Source organism: Saccopteryx bilineata, chromosome 4, assembly GCF_036850765.1.
Source record: "Saccopteryx bilineata isolate mSacBil1 chromosome 4, mSacBil1_pri_phased_curated, whole genome shotgun sequence".
Taxonomy (NCBI): Eukaryota; Metazoa; Chordata; class Mammalia; order Chiroptera; family Emballonuridae; genus Saccopteryx; species Saccopteryx bilineata.
The window spans coordinates 4,349,041-4,370,209 of NC_089493.1; the positions used below are offsets into that span (position 1 = coordinate 4,349,041).

The 21,169-nt window shown below is 57.4% G+C and overlaps 1 protein-coding gene across 1 annotated transcript in view; it reads right to left on the reverse strand.

Annotated features, from left to right (window-relative positions):
- Positions 1-21,169, reverse strand: part of DYNC1H1 (dynein cytoplasmic 1 heavy chain 1) — a 68,155-nt gene that overhangs the window by 23,765 nt on the left and 23,221 nt on the right. The window contains exons 10-40 of the mRNA XM_066273661.1: positions 19,728-19,877; positions 18,985-19,131; positions 17,319-17,459; positions 16,792-16,968; positions 16,547-16,657; positions 16,350-16,469; positions 15,590-15,829; positions 13,965-14,120; positions 13,730-13,843; positions 13,399-13,509; positions 13,115-13,324; positions 12,804-12,950; positions 12,441-12,607; positions 12,179-12,352; positions 11,207-11,372; positions 10,942-11,130; positions 10,656-10,850; positions 9,800-10,082; positions 9,460-9,560; positions 7,900-8,059; positions 7,137-7,380; positions 6,758-6,941; positions 6,151-6,363; positions 4,790-5,028; positions 4,358-4,514; positions 2,039-2,266; positions 1,377-1,607; positions 1,048-1,188; positions 616-849; positions 330-536; positions 131-252 (exon numbers count right to left, since the gene is read on the reverse strand). Coding sequence (XP_066129758.1) covers positions 131-252; positions 330-536; positions 616-849; positions 1,048-1,188; positions 1,377-1,607; positions 2,039-2,266; positions 4,358-4,514; positions 4,790-5,028; positions 6,151-6,363; positions 6,758-6,941; positions 7,137-7,380; positions 7,900-8,059; positions 9,460-9,560; positions 9,800-10,082; positions 10,656-10,850; positions 10,942-11,130; positions 11,207-11,372; positions 12,179-12,352; positions 12,441-12,607; positions 12,804-12,950; positions 13,115-13,324; positions 13,399-13,509; positions 13,730-13,843; positions 13,965-14,120; positions 15,590-15,829; positions 16,350-16,469; positions 16,547-16,657; positions 16,792-16,968; positions 17,319-17,459; positions 18,985-19,131; positions 19,728-19,877 — 5,459 coding nt within the window. The remainder of the gene's footprint in view (positions 1-130; positions 253-329; positions 537-615; positions 850-1,047; positions 1,189-1,376; positions 1,608-2,038; positions 2,267-4,357; positions 4,515-4,789; positions 5,029-6,150; positions 6,364-6,757; positions 6,942-7,136; positions 7,381-7,899; positions 8,060-9,459; positions 9,561-9,799; positions 10,083-10,655; positions 10,851-10,941; positions 11,131-11,206; positions 11,373-12,178; positions 12,353-12,440; positions 12,608-12,803; positions 12,951-13,114; positions 13,325-13,398; positions 13,510-13,729; positions 13,844-13,964; positions 14,121-15,589; positions 15,830-16,349; positions 16,470-16,546; positions 16,658-16,791; positions 16,969-17,318; positions 17,460-18,984; positions 19,132-19,727; positions 19,878-21,169) is intronic.

Consider the following 21,169-nt stretch of genomic DNA (forward strand, 5'->3'; position numbering starts at 1 on the left):
CAGCCAGGCAGGGACCCCAAGATGTCAGCAGTTTGTTACCTTTTAATAATTTGACCCAGATTTTTGTCTTGCTGGGTTTAAAGCCACCAGAACTGAGGAGGCTGGTGACATCGGCAGAGCAGGTTATTACCTGTGAGAGAGGGGCTTTCTCCCAGGATCCGTGGGTGGGTTACAAGCCCCGACAAACTGGATTCTCTCCAGCTTCACCCAGGTTTGATCTGAGGTTCGGTAAAAGCCTCCGTGTTCTACCATCTGAAGGAAGCAGGAGGGGCACATTAGGAGATGTGAACGAGAAACGTGGGGAGCACGGGCTCAAGAGGGAAGCACACCTGTCTGATGAAGGATATGACCCTCTGCGTCCCGTATTTATCCATGTCTGGCAAGTTAATCTCATCACAGAACAGCACCAGCCACTTCCCAAGCTGAACGGGTGCCAAGACGACCCCATTAGGAGTGCGCCTGTACTCGCAGTAGTGATCAAAAGTCTTCAGCAAGAGCTCTGGGGTGGTAGCACTGGAGAAGTTCAGGCCCACAACCTTTAGAGGGAAGAGACCAATCAACTACTGCAGGACCGACCCACCCACACCGTCGCTGCCCACCTCCCGGCTTCATTACCTCCATGTCAGGCAAGGCCCGGAGGGCACTGAAGAGCGTCATGGTCTTGCCGGACCCAGGGGGGCCACACAAGACCAGTGGCTTGTGCTCGGCCAGCCAGGTGTACAGGAGGGCTTCGTGGCGGACTGTGTCCAGGGTTGGCACGACAACATCAGGGGCTGCCACCTTGTGTGTCTCCACTTCAATCTGTGGCACCTTGGCCTGCCATGGTGACCATTCTCCGCTGATGGACACCTACACAGAGACGGGGCATGGTCACCGTGCTGCCTCTCTGACGAGACACTCAGTTTTGTGCCCCTGGTACGGCATACCACTCCAGGGAGAAGCTGCCTTTATGGAGTGGAGGGCCAGGGCCAAGTCCACGGTGAGGCCACTCCAGGATGATGTAGAGCAACATGGCGGGGGGTGGGGGGGTGCCCTCTGCCCACTTACCTCATAGTCAATGATGGGGATGTTGGGGGCAGCGGGCAGGGGCACAGTCGTGATCCTTCTAATGTACTCGCCCAGCTCTGCCCTCATTTTCAGCCGACTGTCCCCAGACAAGGACCAGAGAATGGCGTAAACCAGATACCGCTGTGGAAGGAGGAAGCGATACTTGTCTTCTGTGGAGTTTCAGCAACAACAGACCAGACATTCACGGCAACATTAGTCCTGAGAGTGGCTACTGCGCCTCTGGACGTGGGACACCAGGCGCCCCTTCCCCAGTCCGCCCAAGGGGAGAGCACACGACCCTGGGCATGCCGTTTCGGAAGGCCCCTGACCTGGATATAGCGCTCCAGCTGCTCGACCTGCATGGGGAAGTCCGGGTGGTTGGCGTTGTACTGCGCCACGTTGCGGCAGGCCTGGTGCAGCATGGAGAAGAGCGAGCCCAGGCAGCGGAGGCGGGTCAGGTCCATGATGTGCTCCAGCTTGAAGGCGTGCTCCAGGGCCTTGGTGACCAGGCCGTTGGATGTGAAGTACGGCTGCATGATGGTGGCCGCGTCCCTTTGGATCTGCCAGAGAGGGGAGATGCCACGGACACATTTCAGAGCTGGGCGTTTTCGTCCTGTCTACCGAAGCCCAGAGTCATACGACCTCTGGAGAAAAAATGTTGGATTAAAAAATGAAGTATGAAGTCTAGCGACCAGTCCTCATTCTCAAAAATCACACTTCCCAGGAGCACTGGGTCCCACACCGACCCTGAAGGGCAGACTTCCATCTGTCGGCAGCAGGAGAGAGAACTGAGAGCTCTCCTCGTCTTTCTGGGTCGGCCCCTCAGCAGCCGGGCTTCCTTAGGGGCCAGTGTGAGACAGACCTCGAGAGAACACCGGCCTCCGCAGAGGAGCGACTGCCCGTCAGCACCTCGGGGCCCACGGGGACCAGATGCGCGTGCGTGCGTGCATGCGTGCTGGGGGGCAACGCGCAGACACCGGGCCCTGCGCACCTGCAGCATCGGGGACGCAGCCTCCTCGCCCTCGTCTTCCTTGCCCTTGCGCCGGCGCTGGGCCTCGTCCTCGCCTTCGTCCAGCGGGATGCTGCGCAGCCGCGCGAGGAAGTTGTTGAAGATCATGTCCGTGCTGAGCACATCCTCGCTGAACCAGACCATGCCGCAGCGCGACACCGTGGCCAGCGTGGCGTACTTCAGGTCCTGCACCTCGAACATGATGCGCACCTCAAGAGGAAACGCGCAGCAGAGTGAGTGACGCAGGTTCGGTAGGAACCTGGAGACTGAAACTCTAACACTTGAAAGGGCCACTTAAATCTAACTTTTGATTGGGGGAGCACTAACTCATTGCTCCAATCAGGCATTCCACCTAGTTGTGCTCTCACTGGCTGCTCTCCAACGTCTCTGCCTGGGGGGACGACACTCTACCCACTGAGCCAGGGCCTAAATCTAGTTAAATGTAGAAACGTCTATGGTTCACCTCCCTGCAACAGCCATCACTCCTCCCTGAGAGCCTGGGCAGGAGACACGTGAGGTGGCGAATGCAGTGACACCCGAAGCAGCGGCTCTCGGGGGAGAGGCCACAGCTCCCTCGAAGGGGACACCAGCAGTGGACATCCACTGACCCTGGTTAGCACTCCTGGCAGAACCCACTCAGCCCTGGCCAGTGCCTGGGCAGGCCCGCAGTGTCCCCGTGCCACAGACGAGGGGGCCCCGATTCAGCCCAGATGCCTGACTCCAGGGCCCACCACGGTGCTATGCCTCCAGGTTGGTCATGTTCTGACAACAGTTAGCATCCACAGGACAACGAGCTCTGAGAAAACACCCTGACAAGTCAGATCAAGAGGGGCCTGAGGGGGTGCACTTCCGGACCAGCACTAGCACCCGTGGCTGATTCTAAAGTGACAGCCACTGAGTCTGTGTGACAGAGGCAGCTCCAGCCAAACACCTCGGGCCACGCTCCACTCCTTTCTCACACCCACCTCTATCTAGTGCATCGAGAAATCCCGGCCATACGTCTTACATCACTATTCGGCCACCCCCTAACTCCTTCACTTCCAGCCCACCCCCATGGCTGTGCCAGGGGTCCCCTTGGCCCAGCCTGCCCCCTTCAACTGTCCAAACCACAGCCAGAGGGGTCTTTGTCCACAAACAGTAACATCCTCCCAACCCAGACTCTGCCATGCTTTTGACGCACCCAGTGGGCAAGCTCAGTCCTCACACGGACTCCCAAGGCCTGACCTGACTGTGCCCGTGTCTCTGTGGTCTCAGAAGACCTCTGCTCCAGTTCACTCCACACCAGCCAGCTGCCCCCAGTCGGCCCCACACACACCGGGCGCACCCACCACTCCTCTGGCCCCGCCTCTTCACCCAGAATGCCCGGGAGCCCAGAGCTCACCCCCTCAATCTCTACCAAAGCCGCCTGCCCAGTGATGCCTCGGCCAACCTCCACCTGCCAACACTGATGGCCTCTCCCAGGGCACACGCTCCTCAGCACGTCACCATGCATCCTGGTCACCTGTCAGGCTGTGCGCCCGAACATGGCAGGGTCCTGTCTATGCTGCTTGCTCCTGTGCCCTCAGCACCTGGAGCAGGGCCCACATATGACAGTGTTTCAAGAACACTGGGGTGAGGATGAGCACAGACCCACGCCGGGCCCCTGCCTTCCTCACCTGCAGCCAGGGCGTCCAGGACCCGGACCAAGGGCCCTCCCAAAGGACAGCCCGAAAACTCCCCATCCACATCCCACTTGCCACTTCCTCAAGCATGAGCGCTTCAGGGATCCTGACTGTACCCCACCTTCCGGGGCTGCAGGAAGGGATGAGTGTGCATAACATTCAACAGAGTTGCCTGGCCAGGTGGTGGTGCAGTAAATAGAGCGTTGGACTGGGATGCACACAACCCAGGTTCGAGACCCTGAGGTCACCAGCTTGATTGAGCACAGGCTCAACTGGTTTGAGCAAAGCTCACCAGCTTGGACCCAAGGTCGCTGGCTTCAGCAAGGGGTTACTCAGTCTGCTGAAGGCCCGTGGTCAAGGCACATATGAGAAAGCAATCAATGAACAACTAAGGTGTCGCAACGAAAAACTGATGACTGACGCTTCTCATCTCTCTCCGTTCCTGTCTGTCCCTATCTATCCCTCTAACTCTCTCTGTCTCTGTAAAAACAAACAAACATTCAACAGAGTGGGCAGTTATGTCAAGTCCTCTGACAACGTCCTCGTGGGCATGGGGACGGACAACATCTGGTACGCAGACTGACGGTCGCTCCCTTGGACCCTGGAGACCCGCTGCCGGCACGGGGTGGGGGCTGCTCACATTGGGTGGGAGGCTGAGGCGCTCGCCGTTGGGCAGAGTGAGCAGCTTGTTGTCATCCAGCACCGAGTTCAGGTTCTCCACCCACTCAGGGTCCACGTCACCGTCGAAGACGATCCACTGGCGCTTCTGCAGCTCGCCTCGCACGTTGTCAATGATCCTGGCGGGAGGTGCACAGCAGGCCACTCGGGGCTGAGCTCAGAACGCTCTCACGTGATGGGCCCTTGGGGGTTCTGGGACCCTGGGGGATCTGGGCCACAGGACACTCACCCCGTGACGGACCCTCGGGGCTGAGACTTGGAACACTCAACCCGAGACAGACCCTCGAGGGGTCCGCTCATGGGCTCAGGCACTGGCTGCAAGATCACAGACCGCTGAGGGGACGGGACCGAGCCCCATGCTCACTGGGATACAACACAGACCAGGGGCACTCACTTCCTCAGCACATGCGTGAACAGCCCATCCGTCCACTCCCTGGTGTTGGGGTCCAGGGTGCCATACAGGTGGTCTTTGCTGATGGCCTTGGGGTCGATGATGTGGGCCACGCCCTCCACGCCCTCGAGCCTCTCCAGAGCCTTCAGCAGCACACGCCAGGCCGTGCTCTTCCCACTGCCCGAGGGCCCCACCATCATCAGGCCGTGGTTGATCTGGGTGATCTGGTAGAGCTGGAGAACCTGCGGGCCGGACACCAGCACCATGACCGTTCCAGAGAAAGGTGGCCAGTTCTTAGCCACGTCCACGGTAACCAGAGAGAGATGTGTGGTGTAACTTAAGGGCACGCACAGAAATCTTTTAAACAGAGACACTTCGCAGAGACCACATCTACCACAGTTTTAACAACAGTGTGGGGAGTTCTCTGCTAAACCAGGAAGAGGGGGCTGTGGGACAGGAGATGTTCACCAGCTCCCCAGAAGGACACACAGGTTCCGAGAAGGGGAGAGACCGTGGCGAGTGCTGGTTTAATGCAGCAGAGCCACCTGAGGCTCACAACACAGCTTGTGTGAATGAAACACTTCCTTAAGAAACCTCCCAGAGGAAGGACAAGGCCAACCTTGTAGTACGCACGTCACGTGCTGATCAGATTTACGCTGTTAATTCACAGGACTGCAAAGTCCTGGAACAGAGCTTCCATCGGCACAAACATTCTCCACTGTCAGCACCCCCTAGCCGGCCTTGTCAGAGAACAGCTATGGGTGTAAGTGAAACTCTCAGGTAAGTGTTGCTATCTCTAAGTGCAAGTTAAGAAAGTCCAAACCAGGCCCTGGCCGGTTGGCTCAGCGGTAGAGCGTTGGCCTGGCGTGCAGGAGTCCTGGGTTTGATTCCCAGCCAGGGCACACAGGAGAAGCGCCCACTTCTCCACCCCTCCCCCTCTCCTTCTTTTCTGTCTCTCTCTTCCCCTCCCGCAGCGAGGCTCCATTGGAGCAAAGATGGCCCGGGCACTGGGGATGGCTCTGTGGCCTCTGCCTCAGGCGCTAGAATTGCTCTGGACGCAACAGAGCGACGCCCCAGATGGGCAGAGCATCGCCCCCTGGTGGGCATGCCGGGTGGATCCCGGTCGGGCGCATGCGGGAGTGTCTGACTGCCTCCCCGTTTCCAGCTTCGGAAAAATGAAAATAAAAAATAAAAAAAGAAAGTCCAAACTGGCTTAGGGGCAAATCCGCATAAACCGGCAGAGGTGCCCCAGCCCTCGAGGACAGTTCTGTCACATGGGTCTCCGCGCCCGCGGAGTTCTGCAGTCATCCTCCCTGCAGCCGGCGAGGGCGTGGAAGCTCCCAACCACAGAACCATCTGGTTACCTTTTCCACCCACATTCCGCCGACTTCTTCCCCGTCTCCGTACGTCAGATACATCTCCTGACACACTTTCTTCAGCTCCTCTCGAAGTGCGGTCATCTCCCCGCGGTGGTACTGGACCCCAGGGAACACGTCTGACAGGAGGCTGAAGAGCAGCGGGATGTCTTCCGCCACCAGCTTAGGCACCATCGTCTCACAGACGCTCTGTATAAGAATCTGCGTGGGGAGAAGGGGCTGAGCTCCAGGGCAGGGGTCTGGCCGCACGTCCAGTGCTGGATCTGCGGGGCACAGCCCCGTCACACTCCCACCCTCTGTGCGGACACAGTCCCTGCAGGCCCACTGCCGGATCTGCAGGGACGCCTCTCCTGTAGGCCCACTTGGCACACCCTCACAGCCCCACCCTCTGTGCGGACACAGTCCCTGCAGGCCCACTGCCGGATCTGCAGGGACGCCTCTCCTGTAGGCCCACTTGGCACACCCTCAGAGCCCCATCCTCTGTGCGGACAGTCTTCTCTGCCCACCCCAGCTCTGGTGCACTGCACAGAGAGTGCCCACAGGGTCATCAAACAGTGTCCAAGCTCTCAGTGGGTAGAAGAACCCGTAGACACACCTCCTGCTCAGGCAGATTTTCGGCAATCTCTCCTTCGTCCACCACTTCTCCTCGCTCTTCCTTCTCCCTCTTGATCTTCTGGATCCTCTCCCTCTTCACGTTACCTGCGCTTACCAGCACGCTCTTCAGAGCCCGGAGCCCAAAGTCGTAATGGCTCTGGGAGGACAGCTGCTCATCACACAGCCTAGGGAAGAAACCGGCCTCTAAACGACGTGAACTTAAGTAACGACCGCATCAAATGTCAAGAAATCAGAGAATACGAGGAAAGATGTGCTGTAATCAGAGGTGAACTTTAAGAGGCACATTAAAAAAATAAAACAGATCAACGGGCACATTTAGCGCGGGCTGGAAGGTGACGAGGAGTAACTGAGCCACTCACTTAAAGAAGGGGACGATCTTGTTGGCGAGGACTTCGGCCGTGCGGAAGCCCTGTGAGTAGAGCATGACCTGGGCGATCAGCTGCCGGTCGGGCTTGGTCATGGCCAGGCTCCGGAACAGCTTCTTCAGGTTGTCGGGCAGGTTGGACCTGCCTGCGTAGCCAGGGTTCATGGTGATGAAGATAGCCATGTCTGGGCTCACCTTGACTTGTTTGTTTAGCAGCTCACAAGTAATGGGGGCAGAGGCTGAAAATCAGATGAGGGTGTTAACATTCATGATGTTGAAAGATATATATTTAAAAATCTCTCTCAAATGACAAAGCACCCACTTCCCCACTGGCCTCATAGCCCAAAGGCAGGACTGCAGACTGCCACTCCGGCCTCTCCGCAGGCGCTATCGTGGCGCTCCTTCCCCAGGCTCGAGGAAGAACGCGGCCCAACAGGCGGCTGGGGTGGCTGGGATGGGCCTTGGGAGGCGAGGGTGCCCGGGGAGGCCAGGGAACCCAGGGCGGCGAGGGGGGCACGAAGGGCCCACGCAGGCCCACCCTCACTGTGGGAGGAGCTCAGGGCTGCTCAATGGGCTGCTGACGGGGAGCCACCCCAGGTCTTCCCTGCCATCTGCCCCCGGACTCCCCACCCTGCCTGCAACAGCGAGTCCTGGGAGCTGATCAAACGCCCTCCCGCTTGTGATCGCAGACGTGGCAGAGGGCAGAGGGTGCCTCCCCCACGTGCTGAAGGCCGTGTGCGGGAGGAGGGAAGCCTTACCTTTGTCGAAGTTGGGGTGGGAGTGCTCCCGCAGGGCTTCCTGGATGCACTGCACCTGCTGGGACACGGCCGACAGCATCCGCTCCTCCAGGCGGTTGAACTCGTCAAAGCAGCCCCACGCTCCCACTTGGCACAGCCCCACAAAGATGCGTCCCATTGCCTGAAACGGGAAGAAAGGAAGGGGCTAACCCAGCTGCCTCACGCTGGCTTTACAGGGTTCAAATCCTGACTCTGGTGATGTCTGACCCTGAGCAGGGCAAGTCCCACCTGAGAATCCACGGCTGCTCATCTTTGGGGTGGGGACTTAGTGCCTCCCCCCCAGGCAGCCATGAGGATGAAATAGAATTCACAGGGGAGGTGAGGGCCCGCGCACCACAGCCAGTGCCTCATAACCAACAGTGAACACCGGTGTACGGGAGGAACCATCACACCTTTTCCGCCTGTGCCCCCGTCCTGATGACAGAGCTGTTATCTTTATTCTATCCCTTTCTGTTGTAAAAAACCTTTTCTGTAACATTTGTTTATTACCAGCTACAGGCACTAACCATTTCTTTAAGAAACTGCCCTTTAAGACAGTGGTTCTCGGCCCTGGCCGGTTGGCTCAGCGGTGGAGCGTCAGCCTGGAGTGCGGGGGACCCGGGTTTGATTCCCGGCCAGGGCACATAAGAGAGGCGCCCATTTGCTTCTCCACCCCCACTCACCCCCTTCCTCCCTGTCTCTCTCTTCCCCTCCCCGCAGCGAGGCTCCATTGGAGCAAAGATGGCCCGGGCGCTGGGGATGGCTCCTTGGCCTCTGCCCCAGGCGCTGGAGTGGCTCTGGTCGCGGCAGAGCGACCCCCCTGGAGGGGCAGAGCATCGCCCCCTGGTGGGCATGCCGGGTGGATCCCGGTAGGGCACATGCGGGAGTCTGTCTGACTGTCTCTCCCCATTTCCAGCTTCAGAAATACAAAAAAAAAAAAAAAAGACAGTGGTTCTCAACCTGTGGGTAGCGACCCCGGCAGGGGTTGAACGACCAAAACACAGGGGTCGCCTAAAGCCATCAGAAAATAAGGCCATCGGAAAATACGTATTTATTATACAATACATTTTTAAATATGTATTTCCGATGGCTTTAGGCGACCCCTGTGTTTTGGTCGTTCGACCCCCGCCGGGGTCACGACCCACAGGTTGAGAGCTGCTGCTTTAAGAAGTTACACTAAAGAGAAAGCTCTGGCCCTGGCTGGATAGCTCAGTTGCTTAGAGCATCGTCCTGAAGCACAGAGGTTGCCAGTTCTAGCCCCAGTCAGGGCTCATACAGGAAAGAGCCATGTTCCTGTGCCTCTGCCTCTTTCTCTCTCCCCCTTCCTCTCTCTAAAATCAATAAAATAAACATTTGAAAAAAACAGGGAGGACTCAAAACAGGAAGCTCATCAAAGTGCATGTGCTGGGTTCCGCGACACCTGTCTCTAGAGGCCTCCGAGGCCCCTCAGAGCGGTGGCCGCTAGCTCCGAGAGGCACAAGCACGGCAGTCCCCACCTGGCTCTTGGGCCCTCAGTTTGGGTGAATCCGCAAAGTGCCCCACCTGGAAATCAAAGGTCTCGTCACAGTTGAAAACCAGCACGAAGCGCCCCAGCTGATGGCCAAGGGCTTTGACGGACTCAGTCTTCCCGGTGCCGGCGGGCCCTGTCACGTGAGAGAAAGCACACAGCACCTGAGCGATCCTCAGTGGGAAACCTGGCTTCAGCTTTAAGATAATTGTAAAGCAATTCATTTTAAACAGTGCGTGTCATATATGCAAACAAATTTAAAGTTTTTAGAACAGTAGCTATGTAATTAAGAAATGCATTTAAGTCATTCAACTAATCTTTAAAAACGACACTTGCTGTGGAACACCATCCACCCAGGTCTGTGGAATAACTTACCAAACGGGGACCCGCCCAGCCTGGCCTCCAGGGCTTGAGTCATTGTCAAGTAGCAGCGGTCAGTGAGGGGCGTCTGGACCAGCTTGTCCTGGACACCCAGGTACTCAAAGCCATAGTTAAACTTGGCGTTTGCCATTTGGATTGACAACTGCTGTAACACGTCTGTCTGCTTCGGGTCAAAGTAGAACCGCATCTGGCTGAGCCACTCGAAAGACTTGCTGTTGTCGATTTTGCTTTTGATCAGGGACCTGGTGACGTCTCTCTGGTGAACCAGCTCTGTGATCTGCAGAGAGACCGCTGTGAGCTTGTCCGCCCCGAGCAGAGCAGAGCCTTCTGTGCAGTGTGGATAACCGCTGGGAGAGTGAACGAGAGCTGGGCCTGTCCGTACCACGCCCCGTGACGCAAGGCACCCTTGGAAAGGCTTATCCGTGCAGGGCAATGGCACAGAACCGAGCAGCAGTGAACACGGAGACACCGCGCTTGGTCAAAACTCCACAATCAGCATAAACCCCAACGGGAGAACAACTGTCTCTGTCCCCAGTCTCTGCTGCCCCTTGGGGCAGAGCCCAGCCACTGGGGACCCAGCTCAGAGCTGTGTGAGCTCCAGGCCTGCTGCCTCTGCGCCTCCTTGAGAGGAGGTGACGAGTGGAAGACCCTGCTCAGGGCAGCACCCCCTCTCCGGGACGGTGTGTGTGTGTGACCCAGCTTCTCCTCAGCGGGGCACAGAGCCCCGCACCCACCCCAGGGCCACTGTGTGCCACCCAGAGTCCTCCCTCGTGCAATCACAACACTTCGTAAGCGTGCTTTCACTGCCTGGGTGGAAGGCTTAGAGCCCGACGTGGGGGTGGGGGCTAACCAAGTGCTCCAGCTTCCGCCGGCGGAGAGGGGGCTGCTCCATGAGGACGGAGTCGGCCAGCACGTGCAGGGTGACCTCCACGTTGCTCAGCACCGAGTGCAGGGCCGCCGCGTCCCCGCTGCCGCCCATGCTGCTCAGCGCCGTCTCCACGTTCTCTGACCAGGCTATCTGGGCCGACAGCACCACAAGCTGGGCCTGAAACACATGAGACACGGGTCCAAGAGGGTCACTTCAGAGCCCCGCCTCCCCTTGGCCCTACCTGGCCTGCCCGCTTCTCCCTGGTTACCTGGTATTTATCGATCCAGGTGATGTAGGTGTTGGGGTCAATGGAAGTTGCTTTACCAAAAATCTCTACTTCTGTCACAGACTCAGCCAGAAGTTTGGCCAGTGTGACTCTCATCTCCTTTTCCACCAGTGTGAGCCACTCGTTGATTTTGGGGTGCTCAGTAATGGACACGGGGCTTTTAAATATAACCTGAAGGAAGACGTAAGAATTAGGCCGCGCCAACAGGAGAGAAGCTTCCTGAGCCTCAAGCACAGGCGCACGGTACCTCCTCTCCCTCGCGGGACGAGATGCCCAGCACGACGGAGCTGTCCTCATTCAGAATGATGCTCGACACGCCCGCGAACATTTTCTTGAAGTGTTTCTGTAATTTAGCTACATTCTTGCTGTTTCCAATGATTTCAAGCAAATCTTCATCACCCACAAAGTAGAACCTAGAATTAAAACAGCATTCAAATTCCTAAAACGCTCCGTGTAGACAAACGAGGGGAATCAGGCACCACTGCACAGGGAGGGCGGGAGGGAAGGCGCCCGACGGCACGCGCCCGGAGAACGCACCCCCCCCCTGACAGGACGCGGGGGAGGACCTCTAGACCTCTCACGGCGCTCGCCTTACTCCATGGATCGCTCTTTATAAACCTATCTAATGCACATGAAGCAAGCTACTCAGAAAGGCAGAGGTGCCACTCAGGAAACAACCAGAACTGGATTGTTAGGAGGTGCGATCTGCCTTGGAGGGTGGACGAGAGGCTAAAGGAAGCTCAGTAAACCAACCCCAGGTAGGAAGTCCAGAATTATTGTCACCAGGAACCAGTGCATGAAAGGACTTTACCAAAACCCTAGCTGCCAAAAGTGAGTGCCGTGCAGGCCCAGGAGGGGGGCCGGGAGAAAACAGCGCTGCCTGCTGCCGCCTCCACATGCTGCCCGCTGCCGCCTCCACGTGCCGCCCGCCGCCCGCTGCCGCCTCCACGTGCCGCCCGCCGCCTGCTGCCGCCTCCACGTGCCGCCCGCCGCCCACTGCCGCCTCCACGTGCTGCCCAACGCCGCCTCCACGTGCTGCCCGCCGCCCGCTGCCGCCTCCACGTGCTGCCCGCCGCCCGCTGCCGCCTCCACGTGCTGCCCGCCGCCCGCTGCCGCCTCCACGTGCTGCTCGCCGCCCACTGCCGCCTCCACATGCTGCCCGCTGCCACCTCCACGTGCTGCCCGCCGCCCGCTGCCGCCTCCACGCGACAGGCCTCACCTGGGGAAGGAAGAGCGCTCGCGCTCCAGGTACTCCCCCAGCGCTTTCTGGATCTTCCCCAGCAGGTCCGCCAGTCTCTCCAGGGACCTCTGCACCCCCTGGATGTTCAGAACATCCATCACAAGGGGAGACTTGGATACTTTCTTCATTAGCGCCAAAAACTCCGTGCTGATGCTACAGATCAGGCAGAAAGTGAGGTCAGCCTGGGGCGGGGAGCGGCCCGGCCCCCAGCCCCGCTGTCTGGTCTTGCCCGAGGCCTCACCTCTGGAAACGCTGGGTTTCCACGGGTAGCAGGTGCTTGATGTCGGCGCTGCCCGTAAAGATGCCTTCCAGGTAGACCCAGCGCCGCTGCACATCAATCCACACGTCAAAGAGGGCCATGATGCGATTCAGCTTGTCTTCCCAGCTCAGGGCATCCTCCTCGAAAACCTGGCGGCAGACGCAAGGAAGGGCTCAGCCCCTCAGCTTTCACTCCGAGCACAGGAAGGGCAGAACTCACTAAAAATGCGGCTAAGGTCTGGGGCTGCAGTCTGAACAGCAGGCCTCTGGGACCTGTCCTCAGAAGGCATTAGTGACCGGGCAGGAGAAGCTATGGCCAGGGAAGGAGTTTCTCTGACAATGGTACCTTGTAGTATGGAGACAGCTTCATGGCGGAGACGCTGTTGATGTGCTCTTTGACCTTGTTGAAGAGGTCGTCCCAGCCACGGATCAGGCGACACTTGTTCTGATAGTTGACCAAGTCTAATTCGTAAGTATTCCACACTTCTCTTATCTGGATTAAAACCAGGGAAGCATGTTATCACTGTGGGCATTCACCTGCTACATAAGCAACCAAGTGTTCCAGGGACAAAAAGGACCATGGAGGAGGCTACCTTTCTACAGAGCTCAAATCTGTGTGCCGGCCTGACACATGACCCGAAGTGTTCTATCCTTTACCTGCTTCAAAAACTCCTCCAGGGCCATCTCCCCCTGGGCCACCAGCAGCACGTCCTTGACGACGGCTTCGTTCTTCTGCAGGTCGACATCCCAGATTTGGCCGAGGGTCAGCTCCGACACCACCCAGTTCACGTGCAGCCGCTTCATCAGCTGCTTCCAGTGGCGGTCCTTCAGGGCCTCGGACTTCAGCTCGATCACCAGCATGTTGATCTGCGGAGAGAGCCGGCAGAGTCACCCAGGGCGGCTCCCGGGGGCCTGCACGGCCGCCGCAGCCCGGCACCCACCTTCAGGTAGCCCTTCAACAGCCTCTGGACAAACTCGTAGGATGCGTACTGACGCAGGCGCGCCGGGAAGTTCTTTAGCTGGTTCAGGAGGCCGTCGAGGTTTTGTCGGAGCTGCCAAGAGAGACAACACCAAGTTTGCAACGTTCCATTAAGTGTTTTTAAAAAATGGGTTTAGAAGGAGTTTTATGTTAGGCTGAAGGGTAAGGGAAATGACACGAGGAGTGACCCGTGATGTCATGAGAACTCCCGACAGCTCCTGGCGCACGAGTCTCTAGTCACGTCTGCCGTGCACCGCCCAAGGGGACACAACACCTGCCCTGTGGAGGCCTACCTTCCGGGGCTGCACGGACACCCACGGCTGCTCCTTCATCTGATCGATCTGCTCCCACACCTTGGAGAGCTCGGACCAGACGCCTTTGAGGTCCTGTAACTCCTCTAAGGCCACCTGCGAGTGAGAACGGTGCCGCCATGAGACTAGAAATGGACACCGCGTCAGGATGTGGCCAGTCACGGGCCGAGTCGGCACGAGGAGCCGCATCCCTGTCCCCCCCTCGGAGGGCGCCTACCTGGACGCGCTCCTCGCTGCCGCTCAGGAGCCCCGTGTCCGTCAGTTCCAGGGCCTCTTTGGCCTTGGCACACTTCTCCCGGTCGTCCTTCAGCCTGCCGAACTTGCCCTCGTAAATGGTGAGCGCCTGCAGCGCCTCCTCCGGCCGGAGGTTGCCCTGAAAGCAGACAGCGCGGAGCTGCAGCGCGGGCCTGAGACAGGCGGACCTTGGGGCCGGGGAGCCTGTCGAGCTCCAGAAACCTGTGCTCACACCACACTCACGTTGCGAGTGCAACGTCCCCACCACACCTGACGTGTGAAGATATAAACGAGGAAGGTGGGGGCCTGGGAGAGGAAGGGCTGACACGCCCGATCTGAGATCTGAGGGGACAGGCTCCTGGGACAGCCAGCCACACCCTCCCTGACACAGCTGTCACACGGTTCTCCGGGGAGGCCTGAGAACCAGGCACCGACCCACAGGTGGCCTCTGCACCAGTATTCGCGCCGTGACACGCCTCCCTCCATGGCGATGACTCAGGGTGGCAACAGGAAACACCAGTGACGGTCCCAACACAACACGTCACCAACAGGGGAGGTGGTGAGAGCCAGTCAGGTTCTGGTGAAGAGAACCTTGCCTACTGATCAATCCTCATCCCTCACTTAATTTGCTTCAGAGACCATATTAAGACAAGGACTCCTTGAACCCAAATCAGATACAGACAAGGAACCTCTGGGACTAGCAGACGGTAGGCGGCGACACTGGCCACCAGGCCTGGTGTGGAAAACTGGCCTCCTCAAACGACAAGACCAGGTTAACTCAGGGCATCTCAATACCTTTCTTGTCCAGGTTTATACGTGTTATGTTCCTAAATGAGTGATAGCACTGGCTCTGCCGCCACCCACTCACCTGGCCTGGGATCGTGTCCCCCAGCCGACCCAGCTGCAGGCTGCCCGCATGACGTGCCCACTGCCCTGGTCCAGGCTCCACACACAGCACCTTCCTGCACGGCCTTCCCTGACACAGTGCTGGACCATGGGCACCCCTTCGCCAGGCCCTCGCCCTGCCCACGGCACATGTCACCATGACTGAAAACCCATGTTTCCCTGCCCTGTCCTTATCCGTCTCTCATGGGAGAGAACTCCTGCCCTTTTTGTTCACTACTGTACCCCCATGCCTGATGTGACTCCTAGGACCCAGTCAGAGCTCGACCAATACTGGACAAGCCAAGAAGACCGGGTTTGGAAGGTTCTGGGGAGAGAAGGCCAACAACTGTGATGTCAATGACAGAGAAGGGGCCTTCCACGGCACAGAGCCAGCAGCAGCGTGAGACTCGGCCTTTGCCTGTGAGGAATTAAATTCCTATTTTTGAGTGCGTTAAGTAAGAGGATAACTTCAGAGCAGAAACACTTTGATCTTTAAAACCAGCTCCTGACTGAGGGGCTTGTCATGGAGGGGTCTGGGTTAAGAGGCTGAAGCTGCTATTAACATTTTCAACTACACTATCTCTAAGTACTGCTTTTTAATTGCAAAAGAGAAAGTCTTCAGTACTAGAAAGCTAAGCCACGGCAACACCTTTTAGTTCAAAAGAAAGACACCAGACCGTGTGGTTGGTTTAGGGACCTGCGGGGCCGGCGGGGCCAACTCACTGTGACAGGCTTGGTCTTCTCCCAGTCGGTCAGCAGGTCGGTGGTGCGGCTTTCCACGGCCCGGTCCTCCTGGACGATCTTCATCTGCAGGTTCGCCACCTGCTGCTGAATGGCCGAGTCCTTCCGCCGCATGATGTCGTTGAAGGCCCCCCACTCGCCCTCGATGTTGTCGATGTACAGCCAGGACGGCGGGAACTGGAACCTCTGCTTTTCAAGCAGGCGCTGACCGTTGCGGTAGAGCTTTGAGAGTTATTAAGGAAACAATTCAGTTTACCTTTTAACAGTAAGGAAACCACCGTCAGAGCCTGTGACGGGGACCACAGTGGCTACAGGACAGACAGCAACATGTGTGCCTTCTCCAGAGGCCCCCGGAGTGCTGCGGTCACCAGAGAGAACCCGTCCTGGCACGCCTGCTCTGCACCCGGCTGCACCCAGAGGGCGATGGGGGCCACTGTGCCCTGGAGCTGTTTCTTCACCCTCCCTCCCAAATCACAGAAAGGAAATTCAAGGTTGATGGTTTGACGATCAACAACTAAAAGACCTTACAAGACAAAAAGCACAGGTTCTCAAACCTCATATGCAGAGGAATCACCTGCACAGCGTTTCAGACTGCAGATGCCCGGGTGGCTGTGCCCTCACGTTAACAAGCACATGGGGGCACAGCACAGTGTTCTGCGGATGCAGTGCCTGACCAACGGCGCCTGCGGGGCTGGTGGTGAGTCAGAGCACAGTGAGAACCTGAGCTCTTCCTAGAGCTCACCTCCACTTGCTTCTCAAACTGCTTGATCTTCCGCTTCAGAGACTGCACATAGGTGATGAAGGTCACTGCGTCGGAGGTGCTGGCCGTGTCCACGGAGTGCTGCTCCAGCTCTTGGCGAGACTGTTGAGAGAACAGAGAATGTAACTCGGGCCCAGGTCAGCCGGCAGACTCCTACACTGGCGGGTGCGGGTCCTCACCTTGGAGATCTGGGAGTGGAATTCTGTCATGTTGGACCCAAGCATCTGCCCAAACTTGCTGAGAACCTCCTTATGCCAAGAGTCATACTTCAGGTTCACCTTGGACTGCACCTGCAGGTGAGTGAGCATAAGACAGAGCGCCCATTCTTTCAGCGGACGTCCGCACTCCCACTTCCTTTCAGTCAAAGAGAGAGAGAATCTACCTTCGAACACCCGGCACCTTCCACCAAGACAGCAGGGCTCACCTTGCCGTAATCTATGACTACCGGTCCAAACTCCTTCTTGGTTTCTGCGTTGTCGAACGTCCCTCTGGCCTTCCTTATCTGGACCAGGAGAGCCTGCCACTTGTTGAGATCTTCCCCGAGTCTGTTGTAGATGTTCTCGGCCTGCATGTCCCACAAGCACTGATACTGAAGCCAAACCTGCAGACAAAGACCACAGTCGGGTGCCAGTCGGTTTTTCACACTGTACCTCCTCATTCACCACACTGTACCTCCACATTCACCACACTGTACCTCCTCATTCACCACACTGTACCTCCACATTCACCACACTGTACCTCCTCATTCACCACACTGTACCTCCTCATTCACCACACTGTACCTCCTCATTCACCACACTGTACCTCCACATTCACCACACTGTACCTCCACATTCACCACACTGTACCTCCACATTCACCACACTGTACCTCCTCATTCACCACACTGTACCTCCACATTCACCACAGCGCACACTGCTACGCGTGAAGGAGGAATCTGGAGCTTCTCACCTTGACGTACTGCTCGACTTCAGTTACAATGCCCATGACTGCGGAGTAGGACTCTTCCAGGGCCACGGGGCCATCGGGCATCCGTGTTAAAGCGTTCCGATAGAATTTCTCTTCTTCAGTCAGCTCGTAATGTACGCCCACCTAGCCAAGCAAAGCCGGAGATGACCACGAACACAAGTGTCTGCAGGACTGTTCATCTCAGCGCCACTTCTCAGTTAGAGTGAACGGGAGAACAGCCCACAACTAAAACAGCGTTTAGGGAGAACATCCGCTTACTCAGTCACAGGAGGCCAGAAGCCTAGTTACATTTAATTTGTCAAGGCAATGAAAGGAAGAGATCAACCACAAGCTAGAAGACATGGCATCACCACCAGCACAACATGGCCGAGAGCACGCCAGCCGCAGGAGCGGACAGCCGGCCCCAGAGTGGGCCCCAGGGGCAGCATCTCTCCTCTGAGAGGGCCCTGAGGGCAGCGTCCAAGGTGACGTGACCACAACCAAAGCTTTACACCAGCCTGGCTGATGGAGCTGACGACACTACTGTGGGTACAATCAACAGACAACAGTCTCTGAGAGACCACTGGGGAAATGGGAAATGTACAGGGTGCTGGATGCTGAGAAGTACTGTGAGGAAACGCAGGAAAGCGGAGGGCAGCAGTGTGGGGAGGGGAGGTCCGGGAAGGCCTCACTGAGGAGGGGACACTGTGGCAAAGACCAGCAGGGAGGTAGAGAGCCATGTGAATTTTGCCGCCAGGGATTGTGAACAGAGATCAGCAAGTGCCAAGAGTCTGCCCGGCATGTGAGGACGAGCAAGAGTCCAGTGTGGCCAGAGCGGAGTCGGCAAGGGGGAGGCAAACGCCACTACCACGTGGTGCCCAGCAAGCTGCAGCTGACACAAGCTTCTGTGCTCAGAGGGACAGGAGGCCATTAGCAGGCCCTGGGAGGAGCAGTGTCAGGATCAGCACACAGCCCGACTGGCCGTTGTGCAGAAAACAGGTGTTGGGGCAAGGCAGACAGAGACCAGTCAGGAGGGAAACGCAGTCTTCTGAGCAAGAGAACGGGGCCTCGCGGGAGCTGGGGCAGGAATGAACGGACGGTTTTGGGCCCGAGCGAGTTGAAGGATGGGACTGAGAAGACTGGGGAGGAGCAAACTTGAGGGAGGGGGACGGGAGACGCCCAGTCCGCACGACCATCAGACGGCCCGGCGGAGTGGCCATGGGGGCAGCAGGACAGAAGGCCTGGAGCTGGCAGCACACAGCTGGCATCTGAGGCCGACGCCCGGAGGGAGCAGAGTTGTGGGGAGGACCTCTCCCTGGACAGCGAGAGGCTGGAAGAGGGGAAGCAAGGAACCAGGAGAGGGGACCTGCCAGCAAGGGGGGAGGGAACTGAGAGAGCCAAGAAAAAGTGCATCCCGAAGGGAGTGTGCCCTTCAATCCTGCAGCTCTCACTTCTCCTGGGCTGAGAAGCCACACCTGCAGGGTGGAGTCCGGTGTCCCTGGGCAAACAGCGCTGGCAGAGCAGTAGGCACAGCCAAGGGGCAGGGAGACCAGACGGCTGGAGGGTGAGGGATCACTGCCCAGGAGGGACCACAGGAGGGACAAATGGGAAGTGACCAGGAGAACAAAGCACACAGACGGCCTGAGGACGGCCTGGTCAGGAGGCTCACCTGGTACCTCTGACTCTGGATCCTGGGGAGAGACAGCACAATCATCTTCCAGGCAAACATCTCCTGGTACAGCTTGTACCTGCACTCTTCAATGGGCGGATTCAGATAGATGACCTGATTGGTTATTCTGAGCTCATGAACGACATTCTGCGAAGGGAAGAGGTCATGCCTCGCTCAGCAATCTAGTTCAACAACACGGTGACGATGCGTCACCTTCCCTCAGCTAGGGCACTTCAGTGAACCACGGCGGCTCTCTGACCAGGTGTGATTGTCCACACGCCGGGTCTGGGGCCTGCGCCCCGAAGGCTGATATGTCCAAGGGTAGGACCTTCGCACGCGGTGCTCAGTGAAGTTCCATCTGATGTGGGGTACGTGATGACCTCTTAACAGAGTGACCACGGTCCCTGAGAGGCCAGTGACACTGAAGTGGGGACACAGGCCGGCCTTAGCTGTCAGGCTCCCGTGACACGGATGCAGGCCCACTGTCGGTACGTCCCCGTCACCACCAGTGCCGGACCTCATCAGGAACACCCCCAGCCCCCATCTCCACTGGATGGCTCTAGCACTTGGACACATTCATCTGCTTTCCTGAATCTCAGTATGTTAAAATGTATGCTCTGGGGATAAATATCTATAATATCCAAAATGAAAACACTTTTTAAGCATTGAAAGAAAGAAAACGGAGCAGGTGAAGCCAGTTCTAGGTGTCTCTACTCGCAGACGGCACGCTCTGGCAAACTCACTTTGATCTTGGGTTCCCCGCCAGGCTTGTGACTGACTTGCGGCGCGTCCGTGTCCATGTCGACCTCCGCCTTGTCCTCAGCCTGTCCCAGCAGCACCTGGGTCCATGCTCTCAGGCCAGCTTGCAGGCGGACACCCAGGATTCTTTCAATCTACAGAGGGAGGAGGAGCATTGAAGAACAGCGATTCTGCCACAATTCGGCTCCCAGAGCACAGTAAGCAGAAGGCAGAGGTGTCAGGCCAAAGATCAAGCGTCACTAACTGCCACCCCCTCGCTGCACCGAGCCTCACTTCCACACGTCCTTCAGCTCAGGTGACGCCTCATGGGGCTGACCATGCCCTCCTCCTGAGGGCCAGCCCACTGGTCCTCCAAGCTTATCAGGGACAAGGAGACGAACACAAACAAAGGGCTTGGTATTTAACATGATAGAAAACTCACAAGTGTTTTCCTGCCTGGCTGCCTTGCCGACAAAAGTGGAGAACTATAATGTGAAGGTCAACCATTCCCTTTTCCTTTTTACTGAGTCATTAGTGACATGTAACATTGTATTCATTTCCGGCACAATATAATGATTTGATATTTGTATGTATTGCGAAATGATCACCATTATCAGTCCGTCACCCTACACAGCGGCCATTCTGTCACAAGTAAATGATCAGACAAAGTCTCCTCTATGATCCAGAGTGAGACAGCTGTTCTACAAACAGGATGTCTGTCTGTCTCTGGGAAGAGCCAGCCTCCCTGGGTAATGCCCTGAGGGCAGCTGTTCGGAAACAGGACCTGCCGTGGGCCCAGACAAGCGAGGCTGCTAGCTGTTAGTGCCCACTGTGTGGACACGCTGCAACTGGTCTATCCACTTGGTCTAAAAGGGAAGGAAAGAAAAAAGCTATGAGCCACAAACAGCTTTGGAAATATCCTCCTTCCTGAGATTGTCAGGGATGTCCACCAATAAGAAAGCCAGTGGGCCTGACCCATGGTGCTGCAGTGGGTAAAGTGTCAACCTGGAATGCTGCGGTTGCCGGTTGGAAACCTCGGGCTTGCCCAGTCAGTGCACATACGATAAGCAACTATGAGTTGATGCTTCCTGCTCTCCCATCACCCCCTGCCTTTCTCTCTCTCCTCTCTAAAATCAATAAATGAAAATCAAAAAACAAAAACAAAACAGAAAGCCAAGGGTGGTGACAAGTACGCTACACACATCCTCTCTCTGCTGCCCAACCCCACTTCCCACACACCTCGACTCGGTGTTTGTTGTTGGGCAGCTCTCTGTAACGTGTGTGGTGGAGAAGGGCAGGTTACCAGAGAAGAATGCCGGGGGGGGGGGGCTGGAGGGACACCCTACGTTAGGAGGGCAGGGAGGACAGCAGGCTGTCACACACCCGGAGGGACACCCTACGTTAGGGGGGCAGGGAGGACAAGCAGGTTGTCACACACCCGGAGGGA